General features: G+C 33.6%; 1 protein-coding gene across 4 annotated transcripts in view; it reads left to right on the forward strand.

The window, feature by feature from the left end:
- LOC127857144 (uncharacterized) overlaps nt 1-17,767 on the forward strand; it is a 99,377-nt gene extending 81,610 nt beyond the window's left edge. Inside the window, exons 1-5 of one of the 4 annotated variants that reach the window (XM_052393525.1) lie at nt 5,020-5,144; nt 13,719-13,820; nt 14,317-14,565; nt 15,470-15,613; nt 16,208-17,767. In XM_052393525.1, coding sequence (XP_052249485.1) covers nt 13,796-13,820; nt 14,317-14,565; nt 15,470-15,613; nt 16,208-16,656 — 867 coding nt within the window. In that variant the 5' untranslated portion in view covers nt 5,020-5,144; nt 13,719-13,795 and the 3' untranslated portion in view covers nt 16,657-17,767. Of the gene's footprint in view, nt 1-5,019; nt 5,145-8,765; nt 8,923-13,718; nt 14,169-14,316; nt 14,566-15,469; nt 15,614-16,207 lie in introns of those variants that run through there. The other 3 variants (XM_052393524.1, XM_052393527.1, XM_052393526.1) reach the window with 3 other exon arrangements.
- Nucleotides 17,768-19,791: the final 2,024 nt, after the last annotated feature.

Here is a 19,791-nt window from a genome sequence, read left to right on the forward strand (position 1 = left end):
TACGCAACAGTTCACGGCTTGATACTTTGACTGACAGTGTCACATTGACTTTTGTCTAATGCCCGTGTTTGAGCTTTGTGCGAATATATAATCTGTCATTCCTTTCTCAAAAATAAATGCGCAACGAAGCCATATCACGTCAAGGAAAATTGACAGCATTTTTGCTTCAACAAATGATGTGCCTTGTAAAGTAGAATCTGTTTATAACAAATCGTACTTGAAATCGTAAGACCGTCAATCAAATCGTACAAGTATGTTAATTTAAAATGTAATTGGTATTAACAATAAAATTATTTCCGATGAGTAATCTGTATACTGTGGACATGCTTAATAGCGTTGTATTAAATACTTAAATATAATCATTTTAATATATAACCACCGGAACAAGTCACTCATTTAACAATAGTTAACCAGCCAATCATGATCAATGTGAAATGTCAGTGTGCTTTATGTCAGGCACGTGTACGAAAAACCCCATTCTTTATTAAATACGCTTGTTAAATGTAACCAAATTGAAAAGAATTCGATCCACTTTAAATAGATTTGAACAAATACAATGTGTACGTCATCTATTTGATTAGTATGTGATTTTGTTTATATGCGTATGTCGTCTGTATACAACAAAGATTAAATATATTTCAGAACTTCAACTCAATGATTATAGTGAATACTAGTAACATGTATTTTAAACTTTACGGCAAGAAATTATGTGTTGCTATTTTATTGCACGTGATAGTCATAGTGTTAGTGTAAACATAATTACGCCAAATCGATAACAAACCAGGTTTTCCAAAGATAAGACTTGGTGACATTGTATTCCGACACTCTTAATCAAGATACCAATTTGCCAGTAGTGTCAATACAAATTCATCAAGATTTAGTCATACATGTGACTTCTAGAATGTTCATGAGGTTTTTTTCTGACATTTTACATGGTGACATAGTTTTTGGATACATACTATGTGGTGTTTGTGTGCATAAGCATTTGGGCACAGTGTAGGTCTTTTTGCAGGGCACGATGGCAACACGTTTGATGACTTGCGTTATAAAATTATAACAGAAAACCAAACATCTCTACGTCGGTTAGCTCCGAAACGACACCAAATATACACGTAAACTTAGTGATTGTCGACTAATTGATTAATATTTTCAGATTATTTAACTCGCAAAATTTTCTTTAGCCCAGGGTAAGGGAGATGCATTATTGTCATGATCGGTGAAATGTACATGAAAACGCGATGCATCATAACATGAGTATTCGAACATCGTTTTAAAGTCGGAAGTAATCAAGTCTGTATTGAATATCCGTAAACGAAGTTGTACACAAATCTTTATTAATTCTTATCGCGAAGCAGCTCGGATCAAAAGAAAGTAATTTTATTTTAGTATGTCAACTATTCTAGATTTTAATTACACCTACCATATCCTATGGTTATTCCGTAACAATGTGGACGAAAAAGAATACCTTATGCAAAAGTTATTACCGTTTTTTTTTCAATGTAATGAATTCTCTTATTCCTTCGCATGTAACAATGTGTTCAGAAAACAGAATTCCGGCTTAACTCAATAAAGGAAAAACCGTTCCCGCTTAGAAGGTATTTCATCTGACGACATCCTCAGATAACAGATAATTCATTCGAGGAACATGCGTAAAAACACGATTATATTGTGAACCTTACAAAAAATAATTTAAAAAAAGTCTGAGGTTGTAAAAGGTCAATATCCCTATAACTGAATAACATATGATATATTTATTCTGAAGTTTGCTGATCTTTTTCAATACATAAACCAGAACAAATAGAGTGATTCCTGTTTTATGGAAACACGACTGCTGCTTTATTTTATGTTGAAGCTATTCTATAATTTACTGGTTTAAGTCATTATATGTAAGCATATAAATTATGAAATCTACATACAATTCCAAAAAGAAAATAATAGGACATGTGAACTCGACATGTTATTCAAAAGTTCTTGATATTGGAAAGTCTTGGTACCTGAACTTCCCGAAATCTTCAAAATATGTGACGGACACTCATACCCAAATGACACATGTTTGGAAATATACTAATCGGGCTGTCAGATAAACACATAAACAAAAAATACCTTGATATATACTCTTTTAAAATAAAACAAGAACCACAGTTAAAGAACGCTTTCACAATTTCTTCCTGTCCAATCATGTTTTGGTTTTATTTTGTGAACTATGGATAAAATCACGAACCAGTTATAGACGATTTGTAACACATGCACAATTTCATATATGTATATATGTATGTCTTTCAAATTCTCTTTAACTGATTGGTGATTTTTCTAAAAATCTCAAATAACGAAACCAAAATATTCTTATATATAGTATTGATCCTTATGGCCCAAATTACATTTTTATAACAGAGTTTGCATAGAACCGGAATAAAATGTTGCAAAACAGATTTAAAACCGTTGAGCTTTGTGGCGTGGTTTCAGAGGAAATGATTATTTAAATTATTTTGCTATACCAGTTTATATAAATAATTTGACTCCAAATTTGACACACATAGTATAATAAGTCTACCCTTAAATAGGTCCTTGACGATCATCAACACATTAAGGTATTTAAGTTCATGTAATTAAAGGAAAATCGGCCGGAAAGTAAAAGAGTTGCTATGCGCATACGATTTCGATGACTCAATGATAATATTATAAAGTAAAAAAACGACAGAGGATCGTAAATTTGCAAATAGCCAAAATTCCTTTTTTCATTAAGATAGTTCTGTTTTAAAAAATTGAGAAACTTCAACCAAAAAGTAAAAGACAAGTTAGGAATACAAACTTTGAAACGCCCATGTCAAACATACACACATACATTGGGACTGACAAACAAGTGCAATACTTAATTCCCCCAACACATTGTTAGGTCATGACAAATGTGCAGGCAACACTTTTCAAACAAGTAACGATTTGTACCACAAGTGTGTTGATGTGAACACCTTAAATGCTAGACAACAAAAACATACTGTCCCCATTGGGACAATAGTTTCTGTACCAAACCACTTAAAATAATAAGTTAAAACAATATGCATATGATGTGTTTCAACTATTGCTCATATTGGGTAATTTAGATGAGTTCTCCATGGAAGCGATATTTTAAAGTATAGTTAACAAATACATGAACATACACGCAAAAGCAAATATTCTCAATGTTCTCTTGATGAAATGTGATAACAAAAATTGATTTGTGTGGTCTAGCACAATCATGTATGCCAGTGTCCGCGTTAATTCTATAAACGTATCTTATTGCACGATGAATTCTCATTGGGCGCAACGTCTTATCACCATGTTGTGTCTATGTGACATAAAAAAAAACATAAGTAAAAACTATCTGAATAATGTCCCCTGCAGACCTAATGCCCGGATTCTAAATACTGTGAAAAGTTAGATATCCGTCACATATTCTTGATATTTAACCACCCTCAAATTGAAATAAGTATTCTTTTTTTTTACAGCAAGGAGTTACTGAAGATGTAGTTTTATTGTTTAGAATAACTCTGATTTTCATATTGCATTAATACGTGACTTACATATTTGCTTCATGCATACACAAAACACTGATTATTCATTTACACTAGTAAGCATACACATAAGTACAGTCATTGCTATGTTATTCAATAACAAAATTAAAAAATATGTTGCAGAATAGTGAAGAACTCAGATATCAGAAGTGTAAACTGCTGATGAAATGCAAGAAATACGTGTAAATATGGCGCCATACCGCGCATTCTTCTGAAAAACTTTCATTTCTGATAATGGGAATTATATTAATGCAGCGTCGGGGTATTGCCCCTTTTATAAGATTGAGTATTACTCGAACATATGTTTCGATAGCATGACTTCATACCACTGATACTTAATAATTTAATACTACAATTAGATGAAAAGAAAACATGTCGTCGATTTTCATTTTACTTGAGAATCTATTAATTGAATTTGATTTACGCTTTTTAATTTCAATACCTGTTTACTACACCTCCACAAGTAAAATATATAATTAAAGCTCCTTAAGGTCATACATGAGTATAATCGTGAATGGTCTTAAAACGCAACGATTTTAACGCAACGTACTTTGTATGTTATAACAGGGGTAACTAATTGAGAAATTGCGTGCTACAGTGTGCCGGTGACGTTGCAATTTAACTCAGTTATTGTATAATATCGGTATTCAACAAGGTTATAAATCATGCCCTATTATTGATTGTCGTATTTAACGAAATGAAATAAACACCCATAGTTAAATTAAAATAACTTAAGTTGTAATGGATAAATACAATGCGAACCAATAAGATGGGCGGATAGAAAAAAGTAACATTTTGATGTTACTTTCAGGAAAAAAGTGAGTCTTTAAATATCGCTTTATTCTACCAAAATAGCTCGGTATCAAGATAGCATCATAACGTTAGACAAGTTTAATAGCGACATGGACATATCACAAGCGTGCAAATATTTAACAGTTCGCTAACATTATTAACATTTTCTTTGTTGCTAAACTATTTACAGTTTTAGCACTGTTTTATAGTAATTTTTAATTTTCTTCAAATACAAGCTTGCTTTGAGAATAAATCAAATATATTACAAATGCTTTGTACAAATTGATGTTAAATCAGAAATATTCAGACTGTTTCAGCATTCAAAATATTGTGGGATAACAGCAGAATACGGATGGCTTTGAATGTGGTCGATTTTTTTAATCTGATAAAATAAGCGCATTATCAGTCAAGATCAAAATATTTTAGACACATAATTGTGTGTGAGTGAAAATAAAGCTGAATAAAAATATATCTGTTCCGACGGTATTACCTTTGCCGTTCCTACAGTGTAAATATTTGATCACATAGTTTAATAAAACAAACGAAAGCGATTTGTTTGAGTATACTCTTATCGCCTTCTGTTTCAAAAGAAGTTTTATAAAACGCATTAATAACCGTTTTAAGATACACCTGTACCTTGTTTATTACTTGTACAATTAAAAGAAATGACCGAGTTGTAGGACTTGTAGTCACTTTAAACTTCATGTTATGAATTGACTTGTTCAAAAACACTGATCTATCTTGATTCAGGACAATGATATAGATAAGGACTTTACAATTTGCGTACAAGCTCAAGTGTTATTGGTAAGTTATTATATAGTTACTATATAGATATACTTATTGTATATAAAGATATTGTTTGTTAGAAGAAAGTGTTTATGTATTTAACATATGTTCTCATGATCGCTAAAGAAACTAATTCAACGCCTCGTTGATAATAATCTAAAACGATAATTACCTAAGTAATATGGTTGGCAAATGGGCAGGTTTAATGAAATAGTCATCACGTCAAATGCTCCGCGTTGTAAACACCCATAATCAGTTGTCACGTCAGTTGATTAGTAGTGGAAACAAAAAACGCTTTTACATATTAACACATGTTAGTGCAAAATATGCCACGTAAAAACATTCTCGAAATCGACGAATCTTATATTATTTTATCTTTACTCAGTTCCACCTTGTTGATATTTCTTCTTAAGCATTTCTCAAAATTTTTTGCCTTTTCATTTAGTTTTTTTTACACTTTTCAAATTGTACAAAACTTTGATAACATTGCAAGCAAAACTGCCCAGTATAAGTTAAAACCTTTATCAAATAAAGAGTGTGCATTACCTTTATATTACACGTTGCTACTACTACTAATCGCTTCTATTATCTACCACATAGTACTATCTAATTAAAACTACGACAACAACTAATACTATCAACAAAACCACTTCTTCTGCTCTTTAACTTATGATAAAACAACAACTACTATTTCACTACTGCTCGAAAAGTCTTGGGCACCGAAGTCAGCTCAATTTATTTCCATAGAAAATATATACTAAAATAGAACGATGTATATTCCACTCCAATTACTTTGTTTGCAAGAAAATCATGTTATGTGGCAAATGGAACATACACTATCCTATCGACTCTTTATACGAACATAGTTTACTTACACGATATGAATTAAAGGCATCACAGGCTATCTCTTGGACAGAAATTGTACATTTTATTATTAACAATACATTATTATCTGCAATTAAGGTCCTAAAGGAAGCGGGAGGGAACTATTTCTTCATTGTACTGTTAATTTTTCGAGACCAGATAAAACGATACATCATTGGCGTCGCACTGAAGTGCGGCGACTCGTATGTAATACGTTTTTTTGCACTTATGGGAGGAGAAGTTATTTTACGGATCAATGTATATATTTTTGTTGTCAGAATATCTTGCATAGTGGTGATTTTTTGTGTAAATTAGTGTAAATAAGTACTGCATTTGTGCCTATTACATTTACTACAATATGTATTGTCAATAATGCAAAGCTAATTCTTTTTAATTTATAACTGACCACAGTGACTGGGCAATAATAAAAGATCACAGGGACTGGGCTAATACGCGAACCGGTTAAACTTTCTGATTTTGTATAAAAACAAAACATAATAAAAATATATTTATTTTGTTGTTTTTGTAACAATAGCGCAGACTTTTGCTGTTCGAGTTTTGGTTAACGCGTATTTTCTTCAATTTTACAAGACGACAGCGATTACACGGTTTATTGCTTTATTGATAACCATTACACTACGGTCACTTATTAATATCTTAGTTAGAAGGTGATTTTTCAAGCGGTTCCGTAGTGTAGTGTTTATACGCTCGCTTCACATGTGAGAGGCCTAAGGTTCGATCCCCAGTAGAATCATATTGTTTTATTTGTGTTCAATGTTAACTTTTTGTTTTGATGTAGACATTTTAGTTTTAATAAATATGCTGTTTTATTTTAACCATTTTTTGTTTGTATTATGCCGATGAAATATATGTGTGAGAGGGTAGGGGGGGGGGGGTCGTAAACACAGTAAAACTTTTACAGTGTTTTCATGTCAATGAGTACTCAACCCCTGTCGTAAATGAGCAACGTAAGAATAAGTTCAGAATCATCTCCCCTTGAAGTTGAGAAAAATATGAAATTACGCTTACAAGATGAAGCAGATTTTTTAAATCTACACAGTTCTGTTCCATTAATGAAAACTGCACACGGATTCCAGTAAAAAAAGGAAACCAATGTAAATAAAATGAACTATGAAATATTTGGGGGTTACAACACAAAATCATAGATAATGGTTATTTGGGAGTTATAACACAACATCATAGATAATGGTTATTTGGGGGTTATAACAGAAAATCATAGATAATGGTTATACCAGTATCTTTTTCTATTTTGTTTAAAATAACCGGCCAATATATAAATATTTACAGTAGAAAAAAATCGTTCCATGTAACTTCATTGAGTGCCTTTTACACTGAAATTCCCGACGCTCTTTGATGCTTTGCATCAATAGTTATCTTGTACATAATACCTATGTTATTTGTATTGTATTTAATTATTCAAAGCTGGGCGAAACTGTTTTGCCGTATTGATTGATTCGGTGAATACATGCAAACAACCATCGAGACATACAAACATTCTTATCATTAATGCATTAATTACGAAAGAACCACTGCTGCACATATAAATTGAAAACAAATAGCCGTGCTCACGACTAAAGTGCATCTCCATAAATGCCATGGACAATAATTAATCGCTATCTAAACAAAGTTAACAAGATATCACACAAGTAAAGAAAATAAAGCTTTATCTGGATTAAAGGACGTCGTAAATCTCGCGGAAAAACGTGCGGTTTATCCCGAGTATTGAAATAAATTATTGCAAAGATATAAGCCTTGCAAAAGATCTCTTTTAGACTGGAATGTTATCTTGTCGATCCTGTACACATTTATTTACTTTTTTTGCACAGTTAATTATTTACAGAATGTAAATCAGTATAAATCAGGTGCATCTTTATGGCGCTATTGAATATTTAGTTCATGTTACTTTATAGTACCCAACATTTTATTTGACCATTATAGCAAATACCTGGCATTAAAGCGCTTCATCTACATCCCCCCATTCTTTGTACAAGTTACTTGAGCAACAGTGAACAATGTTCATTAGTCTCTTGTCTTTTTTTCATAAGCCATAAATTTGTTTGTCTCATAAATTTTACTATACCAAAATTCAGATATATTGATGGAAAACAAAATACATCCTTTACCTGATAAGTTCTTGTGAATTTTCTGAAAATAGTTATTTGATTATATGTCAATCATTATTTAACTCTAACCAAGCTAAATGATATTTCGAATGGCCATAGTTTTTTCTATGGCTTGCCTGTTAACTATCTTGTGTGAAATTTCCCGAAAACTTTCACGAGAGAACACGTCACGACACAATTTAACTAATTTACAACACACATTCTTAACGTATAAAGAATGTAATATTCGTAAAATGATATTTATTTTAATTAAAACATGAAAACGATATGTGCATAATGCTAGAATCTGTTCCACACAAATATACAAACAGCGAGACTCTGCGTCAGCAGGACAGAAACGTTTGTAAAGCACAAAAAAATGAATTAAACTTGAATCGCAGTATTGGAGTGTTTAGGTCATTTGTACAAATTATGGCCATAAAAAAAACAGCGTGTGCCTTTTATTGCGAGTGATAAATTCTACTTCTAATGTTGTATTGACGGTGACATATTTACAGCAGATTACACTCTTGTAAATAGAGACACTTCAACGAATCTGAGATATTGCTTCAATTTAATATCTAAAGACACTACTTTTTTGACCTATTTATAATTGTCTTATCGAAATTTAATTTTATAAGCGCATCACGCATTGAGCTTTAAATGACGTTCTTTTTCGTATTTAAACTTTCGTTAAACTTACCTTGGTGTGCTTAAGATAAAACGGCTCGATTTTTAGTTCGAATTTTATGATAAGATTGGATTCTTGTATTTTGGGCACGCATTCTAATTAAATGGAATAATAGCAGGTATACATACGAATTTCATTTTAGTGTATGTTGCTTTATTTAAATAAAAACATGTCATTTAACAAACTAATTTTTTTTATCTCATTTATCTAAATGATAATAGATTTATTAACAAACACAATTTAAATGAAGAATTTTAAGAGTTATTGGAACGCCAAATTGACTGTGCAGTCAAAAAAAGTGCAAAAATGTTTTAATTATATGATTTTAATGTTTAAAAACCAATTCTAACAAAAACACCATAACCTTTCATTATATAAATAACACAATTATTAGCGTTGTAAATGCTAATCTACTAGGCCATGGAAGTCACAAACCTCAGACGTTTTAAGATATAGTTATCTTTACATTTGTTTATCAAATCATGTAAATGTTCATTATACTGCTATGCATAGGTCAATTAACACCACTAAGTCGTTCCGATACCTTGATGTAAAAGGGTTATTAAATTGGATGCGCATTAGAACTTTAAATCGTTTTGTATTGAACGATCCACAAAGGTACTTCGAACACTTTTTCTTGAATGAACTGTGATTTAGTTTGCCGTACAACCCTTTAATTAATGAGTACAGTGTAGTACAGTATTAGTATAACGATGAAGGCTTACTTTGAAAAACTACTAGTAAGAATTCTTATATACTCCTGTATAACTCAATTTTAACCGGCTGTACTCATCAAATCTGGCTTAATCTAGGTCATCGCATTGTTATCTTGTTCTCGTCATTGTTATTTACTCACGCTTATTGAATTTATAACTCCTTAACTAGCTACGATAATGAAAAGTATTCGAATGCCATTATTAACACCTTTTACCTATGCAATATACGATACTTTAGGTATTTATGTCTACAACACGATTATCACAAGTTAGTTAGAGAAATTCCAGAGGATGTAGTTAAACTGTTTGAGTTCACCGTGGTAATATGGATATGGTTTCCGCCTAGCGACCGGAAAGTCATGGGTTCGATCCCCACTGTGGGGGCGTTCTTTAGATCCCCCCCCAAAGACACCAAGAACTGGTTCTAGACCCAGGAAACGGACTCAAGAGCGTATCAATAAGCATGAGGCTTTCGATGTAATCGAGCTAAAATAATAGGTTTCAACTAAACTGTTATAATGTTCGGGGTGAAGCAATATCATGTACATTTTAAAAAGTAATGTATCATCAACTGTCGGACATTGCTATACACTATGCTATTTTCAAGAAGGATCCTTTTCAACATTTTCATATTTAATGATATAAAGCTATATAATGCTTTGATCACATTAAAAAAACTTATTGTATCTACAAGAAACGTATATGAAGCAAACGTTTGTCAAGCGCTGCCCTGAAATTCAATACATCAACACCAAACCAAAAAACGTGAACTACAGAGTGTAACGAATATGTAGCCAATAAGGACACTACAAAGTTGTTTGACATAATGAAACGTAACCATATGAAGTTACACTTTTTCCAAATTTTAAGTGTTGAAAAGCTGCATATTTGTATCACCGCCATAAATACAACATTATGTAATTTGTCATATTCAATCAATTTTGAACCCTAAGATTAATGATGGATAATAATTCTAAATAAACGTGTGTTTAAAACCATCAAAACGTTGTGAATGTATCATGTTAAAAACTCTCATAAGTAATGTGTCGCCTGTCTTGTTGCTAGTTTGTCACAAACCATTATGTCTCTAAATATACAAACATTTGGTACGGCTTTATAATGATATCAATTGAAAAACAATACTAATGTACTTTTAATTGAGTTCGATGAACAAATCGAAATAAAAGTATTCCTAAAACTGCCCTTGCATATAAGATGTATAGATCCTGGCAAACAATGAAACACTGCAGAAAACTATTTAAATGGACAGGTCTATTGTTTTGTCAATTCATCCTAACAAAACTAAATGTAAATTTATCAAAAGCTCGTAGTTCTACTGACAATCTTATACTTAATATTAATGACATTATCCTTGAACAAATCAAGAATTTAATTTACTAGGAGTAACAATTGATGAGCATCTTACATGACAATCGCACACAAACAGTGTATGTAGTAAACTTTAATTAAAACTGGCCTTATTAAAACGAATTAACTCTTTTATTAACTATGAAACAAAGAAACTATTTTACAACTCATAGATATTTACGACTATGGATTATTGTTGCGCATTATGGTGTTCAGTAACACAGTCAGACTTACGTAAAATACATTCGATACAAAACCAAACTGCTAAAATAATACTGAATAAACCATATTAAACTCCTTCAGCTTCCTTATTCAAAGAACTTGGTTGGTTGACATTTAATAACAGATGTACTTTCCTAATTGGATCTATTGTTCATAAGATTGTGATAGGCGCAATGCCGTCTTATTTGACTAATGTTATTCATATCTCAAATAACAATGTGTACGCTCTTTAGATCCACCACCCACACTGATATATCATCTATTCCGTTTAGAACAAATTATGGGAAACGATCGTTTTCGTTTCGTGCACGAACCGTATGGAATTTAATTTCAATAAGTATCCGACAAGTGTCTTCGAATACTACATTCAAAATAAAATTTAAAGAGTACTTACAAACAAGTCATTGATACATGTATGCTCACGCGATAGTATTTTTCTATGTTAATACTTTGTTGTGATGTGTCTGATGTGATTTATTTTGAAATATTGATTTTTGTATCATATTTTGCCTATTTTGTAATATCAAAATCATCATCATCGTCATTATCATCATCGTCGTCGTCGACTTCGTCGTCGTCCAAGTCGTCGGAATTGATAAGGAAGTTATTATGACATTTAACTGTATAGTTCTTTTTTATCCTTGTATGTTCGTATGCATGATTCAAAATATATACTTGTGTAATGTTACTGAAGACCAAATTGTAAAAAAATAAATATTCCTTAATGTGAATTCTTCATAAAATAAAGTTATAATATTATATTATAGTATAGTATATTAAAGTATTTTATAGTATTTTATAGTATTTTATAGTATTTTATAGTATTTTATAGTATTTTATATTATATTATATACTTAACGATTTGTGTATTGGGTGTCAGAACGAAATACATTAAAATTTGCAATACAATTTTCAGAATGGGAAATCATAAATATATACTTTTGTGAAGATAGATTAAGGATAGACACTTTTATGTTCTTACGTTCACCTTTTTTTTAAGAGCTATACCGCTTCAGTATATGGGGCGCTTTTTGTTGACAAATGAACTTGACAATGATATATTAATCGCAAACATATTCAGAAAAAGTGGAAATTATCGGATACCAACTTAAAAATTAATGTTGCAAACAACGGCTCGGTCAAATTTTTCAAGGACCAATAAATAAAAAATGCAATGTTTGCGTCGATATGGCCTACATATTATGCAAATAAACGCTTTCAATAAATATTAGGTTGATTCGTCGGTCTTTGAGGCTTAAATGTGTTTCAACCTAAGTCTAATATAGGATTACAACAATATAGTGATAATTAATATAAATTTGATGTCAAATGAATTTCATACATCAAAAGTGGAAAAATACACCTTTTTCTAGATAGATAGTTGTGTTTTACTATATCGTAATAGCGCGATCGGCCTTTCAGTTTTAGTAACGGGGGGGGGGGGGGGGGGAAATTTCTTGTTACAACCAATTTCTAATTTACACGAAGTAAAATTTTATTAAATTTTGTTAGCATTTTATTTAATAAGCGTACAAATTTGTAAATATAAAAATATGTATTGAATCAAATGTAAAGTAAGAATACCCATTATGTACATAATTGTACAGGCCCAATAATAAAACATTACATAAAGGGTATATCACTGCGAAAAGTAGAAGTCGGTAATTTCAAAAGATGTGGCTTTTCTCTTCTTTTTTTTAAGCAGCACGCATTGTAATAATGAGTTCAAAAACGTATAACTAAAATTTTACTATAACGAATGTATTGTTCAATATGAACGACAGTGGTTATAGTAAGAGTCTACCATTAAATCAACACAAGCTCACTACTGTTGACCACTTATATTCTTTTTTATATTTGGATAAATACGATGTTGTATCAATTGATTGATGATGATTGTTTTATTATTTCCAATACAAAGGTTATTTCATGCAAACGTGTGAACACAAATTGAGATTTATTATAAACTTATCTCACAGAAGTCACGTTGGTTTAAACAGTATTTATTAATATAACGACAAATTTGAGCATAACATGTGAAGTACATTCATACAATAATGGATTAGAAAACATGTTTTTCTGAAAACCTATATGAATTCTTCTACATAGATGTCCTTAGAGCGTTTAAGAAGTTGTCACATGTAGCCAGTTAAGGCAATTGACAAAACGTTTTAACATTTAGTCACGTTCCATAAATATTACTAAATTAGTATTTTTTATTCGGTGTAATTTTGCATTGCAATAAATACGCAGTAACAACACGATCTTTTTCTTATAATTCATAACTATTGAAATTGCATGTTATGCGTTTTGTGTAGCTAGTCATCGTAAGGTTATGCATAAATAAAAAAATAGTGTTTATAATACTATCCCATTAAGGACATTGACGTGGGGTTATTTGAAACTATCCTTTTAAAACGATTATGTTCGGTCATTATAGAAGCGAATGTCCTTTGCCTGTGACCCTTGTTTAGTTTTAAGTTTCCAGGAGCATGTGTCGTTATCTTCCCGGTAGCACATTAGCCTTTATGTATCCAGTTTGGATGCACAACGAGCATGTCTGTACTCTTAATAGGTTGTTATTGTACGAAACGTTGTCTTTTTTCAGACGAAAGGTATGCTGATTAATCATGGAACACACTTCAATGAAACGGACAGAACGGCAAAATCTTATTGATTTAGATCATGATTCACCAACCGACGATAAGGGGTGTTTGAATGAAATATTTTAATTATAACAAGATATCGAACCACAGGAAAAACTCCCCGAGTGTTGAAGACATAATATTCAGCTTTGCTTCTTATCTTAAAATAAAACGAAGCAAACATTAACTTGTTAATTTAACAGCATATATATTCTTCTTGTCACTTTAGCTTAAGAGGTTTTTAAACAAGTTCTAGCGAGATTTAATCCAAAAGCACGTATTTTATTATCCAAAAGCACGTGTGGTTAGGCATTTTAACACGTTTACCACACTTATCTTGTCTTAAATGTGCAATCAATTCGACGCGATCAAAATGTTTTAATGAAATATCATCACACTGTATGAAACGCTCAGTATGTGAAGGATTTCAAATATTTCAGATGAAATATGCGAGTTGGATTTTTTAACGTTTATTATTTGTGTTTTTCTATACAATAATAATAACACTCTTTATTATCACAGCGCATTCTATCGTTATCTGTCTCATTTCTCAAATAACAGCCAACAATATGTCGACATCAGAAGAAGCTGACATCGAGAGATACCTTAAAGAAAGTGTCAAGAGTTATAAAGAATGCTCCGTAAAAAACTCTGCAAGACGGAACTCGCTACAGAAAAAAACTCTGGGAATAGAATCTGAGCGGCGATTAGCCAATAGCAAACTGTCGCGGGAGGAACGCCTGGTGAAGGACCAGCTGCGACATATGAACATGGAGAAGGCTAAAAACCATCTTGTCAACAATATTAGAGGTATGACTCAGAAAAGTACAAGTGCTTATATATTAATTATATCGTCATCAATCTTACTAAACTTGAGTCTGAATAATTTTTAATAAACAACGGGAATCAGATATGTAAGAAAAACATAGAAATATGTGTGTGTGTTTTTGCAAAATATAATATTCTTATAAGGTAATTTAGAACAGTAGGAGTTGGTTCTTCAGTCTGTAGAATATACATTCATGAATTCAACATCAAAACAAGTTTAATGTATAACTGTTTGAAGAGTTTACACTTCTTTTTAATTTATGAGTTTATCCTTAAAGGGAATATTGACCCAAAAGTAAAACTCTGGCCTGTGATCGGTTGATCCTAACGCTGTTCATAAACCTCAACACATCTACTACTACTACAACTACTGCTGCTGCTACTACTACGACTTATACTACTATTACTACTACTACTACTACTACTACTACTCCTACGACTACTTCTACTACTACTACTGCTACTACTACTACTACTACTTCTACTACTACTACTACTACTACTACTACTACTACTACTACTACTACTACTACTACTACTACTACTACTACTACTACTACTACTACCACTACTACTACTACTACTACTGCTACTAGTACTACTACTACTACTACTCCTACGACTACTACTACAACTACTACTACTACTACTACTACTACTTCTACTACTACTACTTCTACTACTACTACTACTACTACTACTACTACTACTACTACTACTACTACTACTACTACTACATCTATTACTACTACTACTACTACAACTACTACTACTACTACTACCACTACTACTACTACTACTACTACTACTACTACTACTTCTACTACTACTACTTCTAATGATTCTTGACTGATGGTTTTAAATTGACGTGTTATTTTCGCTGCAGACGCCCATGAACAGGAGCATCACCGAAAGACAAGTCGAGAGGAGAAGAAGCACCACGAACTTCCGATTCCTTTGGAGCCGTATCCGATAACCTTCCGTAAGACTCCCAGGTCACCGGAACAAGATCGAAGACACCAGGAATCCGGTAGAACTTTAATGTTAACATGCATATTTTGTTGCAGTCGAGTGTATGCCCAGCAAGCATGCGCAGATGCTACCTATCTGGGCCTTTTGACGGATTTGACACCTGTACCAATAGGGGATTCATACATTTGTCACGTTATTTATAACGGCTATACACTGGTTAAAATTTGGGCATTATTCAGGACATAATCGGGCTAAACATGGGACTAAAACTTTGGCGTACACAGGTGGACTTGTATGGGATACCCACAGAGTAATGTTTTACATATTTTACATTAAAAAGAGGTAGTATTAAAATATGGTGTTACACTTTCAATTATGTATAGAATTATAGTAAGACTTCAAGCTGTCATAAAAATCACATGTTAGATTTTTGGTGGATTTGCTTTTCAATTTCTTTCTGAAATGAACACAAATGTAGCAATAATTAATAGTATATGTATATCTCAATTGACATTAACAGTTATATTGTCGGTTTTACAAAACCAACATTTCATAGCGAAACATTGAAGGAGCTTGTTACCATTTCCATTTGAATATACAAACAATACGACACAACTACACGATGTATATTTATTGCTTTATTTTCATTCAGGTAAAGCATATGCAGCCAATGGTCGTCGTCGGCAGTCTCGTGAATTCGAGGACCTTTGCTTGAACACGAGCCCCAAAGGACCGCTGTTCAATATCAAAGAGGTACGCGAGGAGGAAAGTCCACGTCGACGCACTTATTCGATGTCGGCTGCCAATCAGATAATGGCACGAAAACACCTGATCTCGTCGCGTCATGCCGGAAAATTAAGCACTCCGTCCGGCTCCCCTCAGTTACTCAGGACGCGGAAAATATCAACCGTCAGTAAAACGGGTGGTAACTCTTCCAGCTCGTCGAAGGAAAGTCTCCATGACAGTACAGAGAGAATTCACTCCCTTAGTGACCTTCATTGGATCGGTGAACCGGAAGCGATTAATTCCATCCGAAGACCTCGTCTAACGGTAGATCAGCAGGAGTTAGAATCGGAAATGCACAAACTTAGCGTGACTTAGAGAAAATAGAACGATCAACCCTAAAACAGTATGATACACTTCACAGTTCTAATTATCTGTTATTTTTGCATATGTCTGTGTTTATTTTAACAATAAGCGCTCGGATAACGGGCAAACTTTTAACGGGAGTCAATGCCGGCGTAAAGATGCCATGCCAAAGACGCAGATTGACAGTACATTCCAATTTCAGTGGTTTTTATCCTTAGAAAACAAAACATGGGACACTAAGTCGAACGGATGTCGCCGACTATTGTTAACTTATGATGCGTGCTTTAAGTTAGTGACGTCATATGTACTTGCACTTTCTTCTAATTACTAACACATACACTCCGACAGGCTTCTCAAATCCACTTGAATTTTGCTGCAACTTAGTTTTAAATGATAAAATGTGCAACAGGAGTAAAAAAAACAGATTTAAGACTGCGGTCTAATAAACAGCAAGTTACGGAAAGTAGTTGTTGTATGTTTTGTTAAAGTGACGCATATTATAAAGACAATCATTGGTTTAACGGATGTTAGGATGTAGTCTTGTTATGGTGTGGTCATACAAATGTGTCTTGTTCTGAGAAAACTGGGCTTAATTCATGTGCGTAAAGTGTCGTCCCACATTGGCCTGTGCAGTCCGCACAGGCTAATCAGGGACGACACTTTCCGCTTTAATGGTATTTTTAGTTTCAAGGAAGTCCCTCCTTACCGAAAATCAAGTTTAGGCGGAAATAGTCGTCCCTGATTAGCCTGTGCGCACTGCACAGGCTAATGTGGGACGACACTTTACGCACATGCATTATGACCAGCTTTCACAGAACAAGACACATTATTAAATCATTAAAGTGCTTGAAAGTGTTAGGATCTCGATAATAAAAAAGTAACATTGTTTTACGTATAAATATGGATATTTTAGATAAATTACATCTGTTAATTACTAGCATATGGACTTCATAGTATTGCAAGTTTGTGTACAAATAAGTAATAGTATTACCATATACAAAAGTATGCACATATGGATGCGTTTTATGTTTGTCAGATATATGTTATTCTTCGAAGCGTGTTATATACCAATCTTGAATAAAACATGTATATTTATAAAAAAATAAAAGTATCTTATCAGTCAGCATACATGCTAGCCTCTCGCTACACGGAATGTATATATGTTTGATTTAATCGTGAAAAGATAATCTTCAACAAAGGTAGAACGGACATTCAATTTAGAAATAGTATTCAGTTTCAACCTGATTTGGTTCTTCACACAGTACGCCAATCCTTCGTCGATCTTTAAGTTTCTAAACCGCCCGGTTTCAATCCGCAGCAGCAAGATGCCCGCTCTTATTTGAGCAAGGTAAGATCTCACATGCTTTGGTAGTTGTATAGACACATCATAATTTTCATATTCAAGTTCGTGTTTAATTTTTCGGTAACCCCCCGTTCTCACAGAGCTGCGACTGTACGACGATCATCCCGATCAAGACACGATCTGAAAAAAGGTTTGGATCGGGGCGGATCGAGGCCGATCGGAGTCTAAATCGAGCAATTGGCTCTTTGTTGTTTTTTTGCTCTTGTTTCTTGTTGGCCACGATCCCGCTACGCTAGTTTTGAGCAAGTTCAAAATAAACGAGGCGAGAGCGTAGAGCACTCCGATTATGAAGACTCTACCGCGATCATACTGCGCTTATGAAGACTTCTCTACGTTTCTCCTGCGATTTGTCACGATCGGCCACGTTTTCCGCCACGCTTTGATCGTAGTAGAAGCGGCCTCTATGTGTGACCGGGGGGTAAGCCATGCGATCAGGTTGGGATACGAGATCTTGTTGTAACACTGGGGGCTGACGAGGTATAAGCGTAGACTGTTTCGCTACGACGTCGGGTATATGTTTCAGTACGAAAACATTGTGTAAATACACTACTTAATCAGGCGAGTTTCATCTTTTCTGGTATTATAGAACGGAACATCCAGTAATGGTAAGTACTTATTTTCAATAACAAACTAATAACAAATGTGCGTAGTTGCAACCTTTACATTTATTTTGAGCTAAAATCGAAATATTTTGATTTGAAGCAATGCATAAGGTGGTTATTCTGTCAAAATAGCCAATTACGGTAACTTAAATTAAATAAAACTACATGTTACTTTGATTCAGTGTACATTACACATTTTAAAGTACAAAACAGGTTACGAACATGTATTTTAATCATTCAAATGCTTTGTATCGAAGGAAAGTACAAGTCGCAAATTGCAAGTAGGCTTCGCACAGAGTATGTATTGGCTGTGCTACGAAGTACAAATATAATATATAGGTTACTCAACGAAGTGTCTGTATCATTTTCAGGACATATCACATGCAGTTTGCAGTTACTGCAGACTGCCATTTCCCAGTGCAAAAGATGCTGTGCTTCATTGTGCGCATGAACATACAAACGAAAAGGTTTCCTTTATGTGGGAGATGCCTTGTGACACTGCACTAGGTGTACAATACAGAAATCGCACGTTCAATATATTGGGTGGCGACATAAAAAATATGTGAAAATATTACATTCAATCCAGTTTCTGGCAAATTGAAAATTCCGACAAATTCTACAGTGACAGAAAGTCCTGTGCGAAGGAAATCACGAATAAACACACCAACAAAATCTGTCCTTTGTCAGATATTTCCCGAGTCAGTGGTACCTTCGGTAAAGACGTATGATGAGTATAAAATTGCACGCATGCAATATATTTTAATTTACAGTCGACTCTCATTATCTCGAAGTTGTAAGGACACAATAGTTGGAGATATCTGGGGTTGGAGATAAACATTCGACGAAACCCGCAGACGAAAACAGAAAAAGGAAATCCGAAAGTAAAGCCCAAGTCTCACTATTGCCGGTAAAGCCCCGGTCCATCCCGGTTTAATACCGCAGGTCGCCCAGCGAGAACCGGGATGATTCTTAAAATAAAAATTAACGCGGTCACACTATTTCCCGGTGCCGCTCCGGTTGAAGCCGGTCAACAGCCCGGCAGAGTTCCGGTCAACCCCGGACTGGTTTTATCCCGGTGAAGCCCCGGCAGAGCCTGGTTGTCGCCGGTAATGCCCCGGTTGATCCCCGGTGAAAGCCGGCAGCGTTCCGGCAGAGCCCCGGTATACCGTCACTACGCCGACA

The sequence above is a fragment of the Dreissena polymorpha genome, chromosome 14 (assembly GCF_020536995.1).
Source record: "Dreissena polymorpha isolate Duluth1 chromosome 14, UMN_Dpol_1.0, whole genome shotgun sequence".
Classification (NCBI taxonomy): domain Eukaryota; kingdom Metazoa; phylum Mollusca; class Bivalvia; order Myida; family Dreissenidae; genus Dreissena; species Dreissena polymorpha.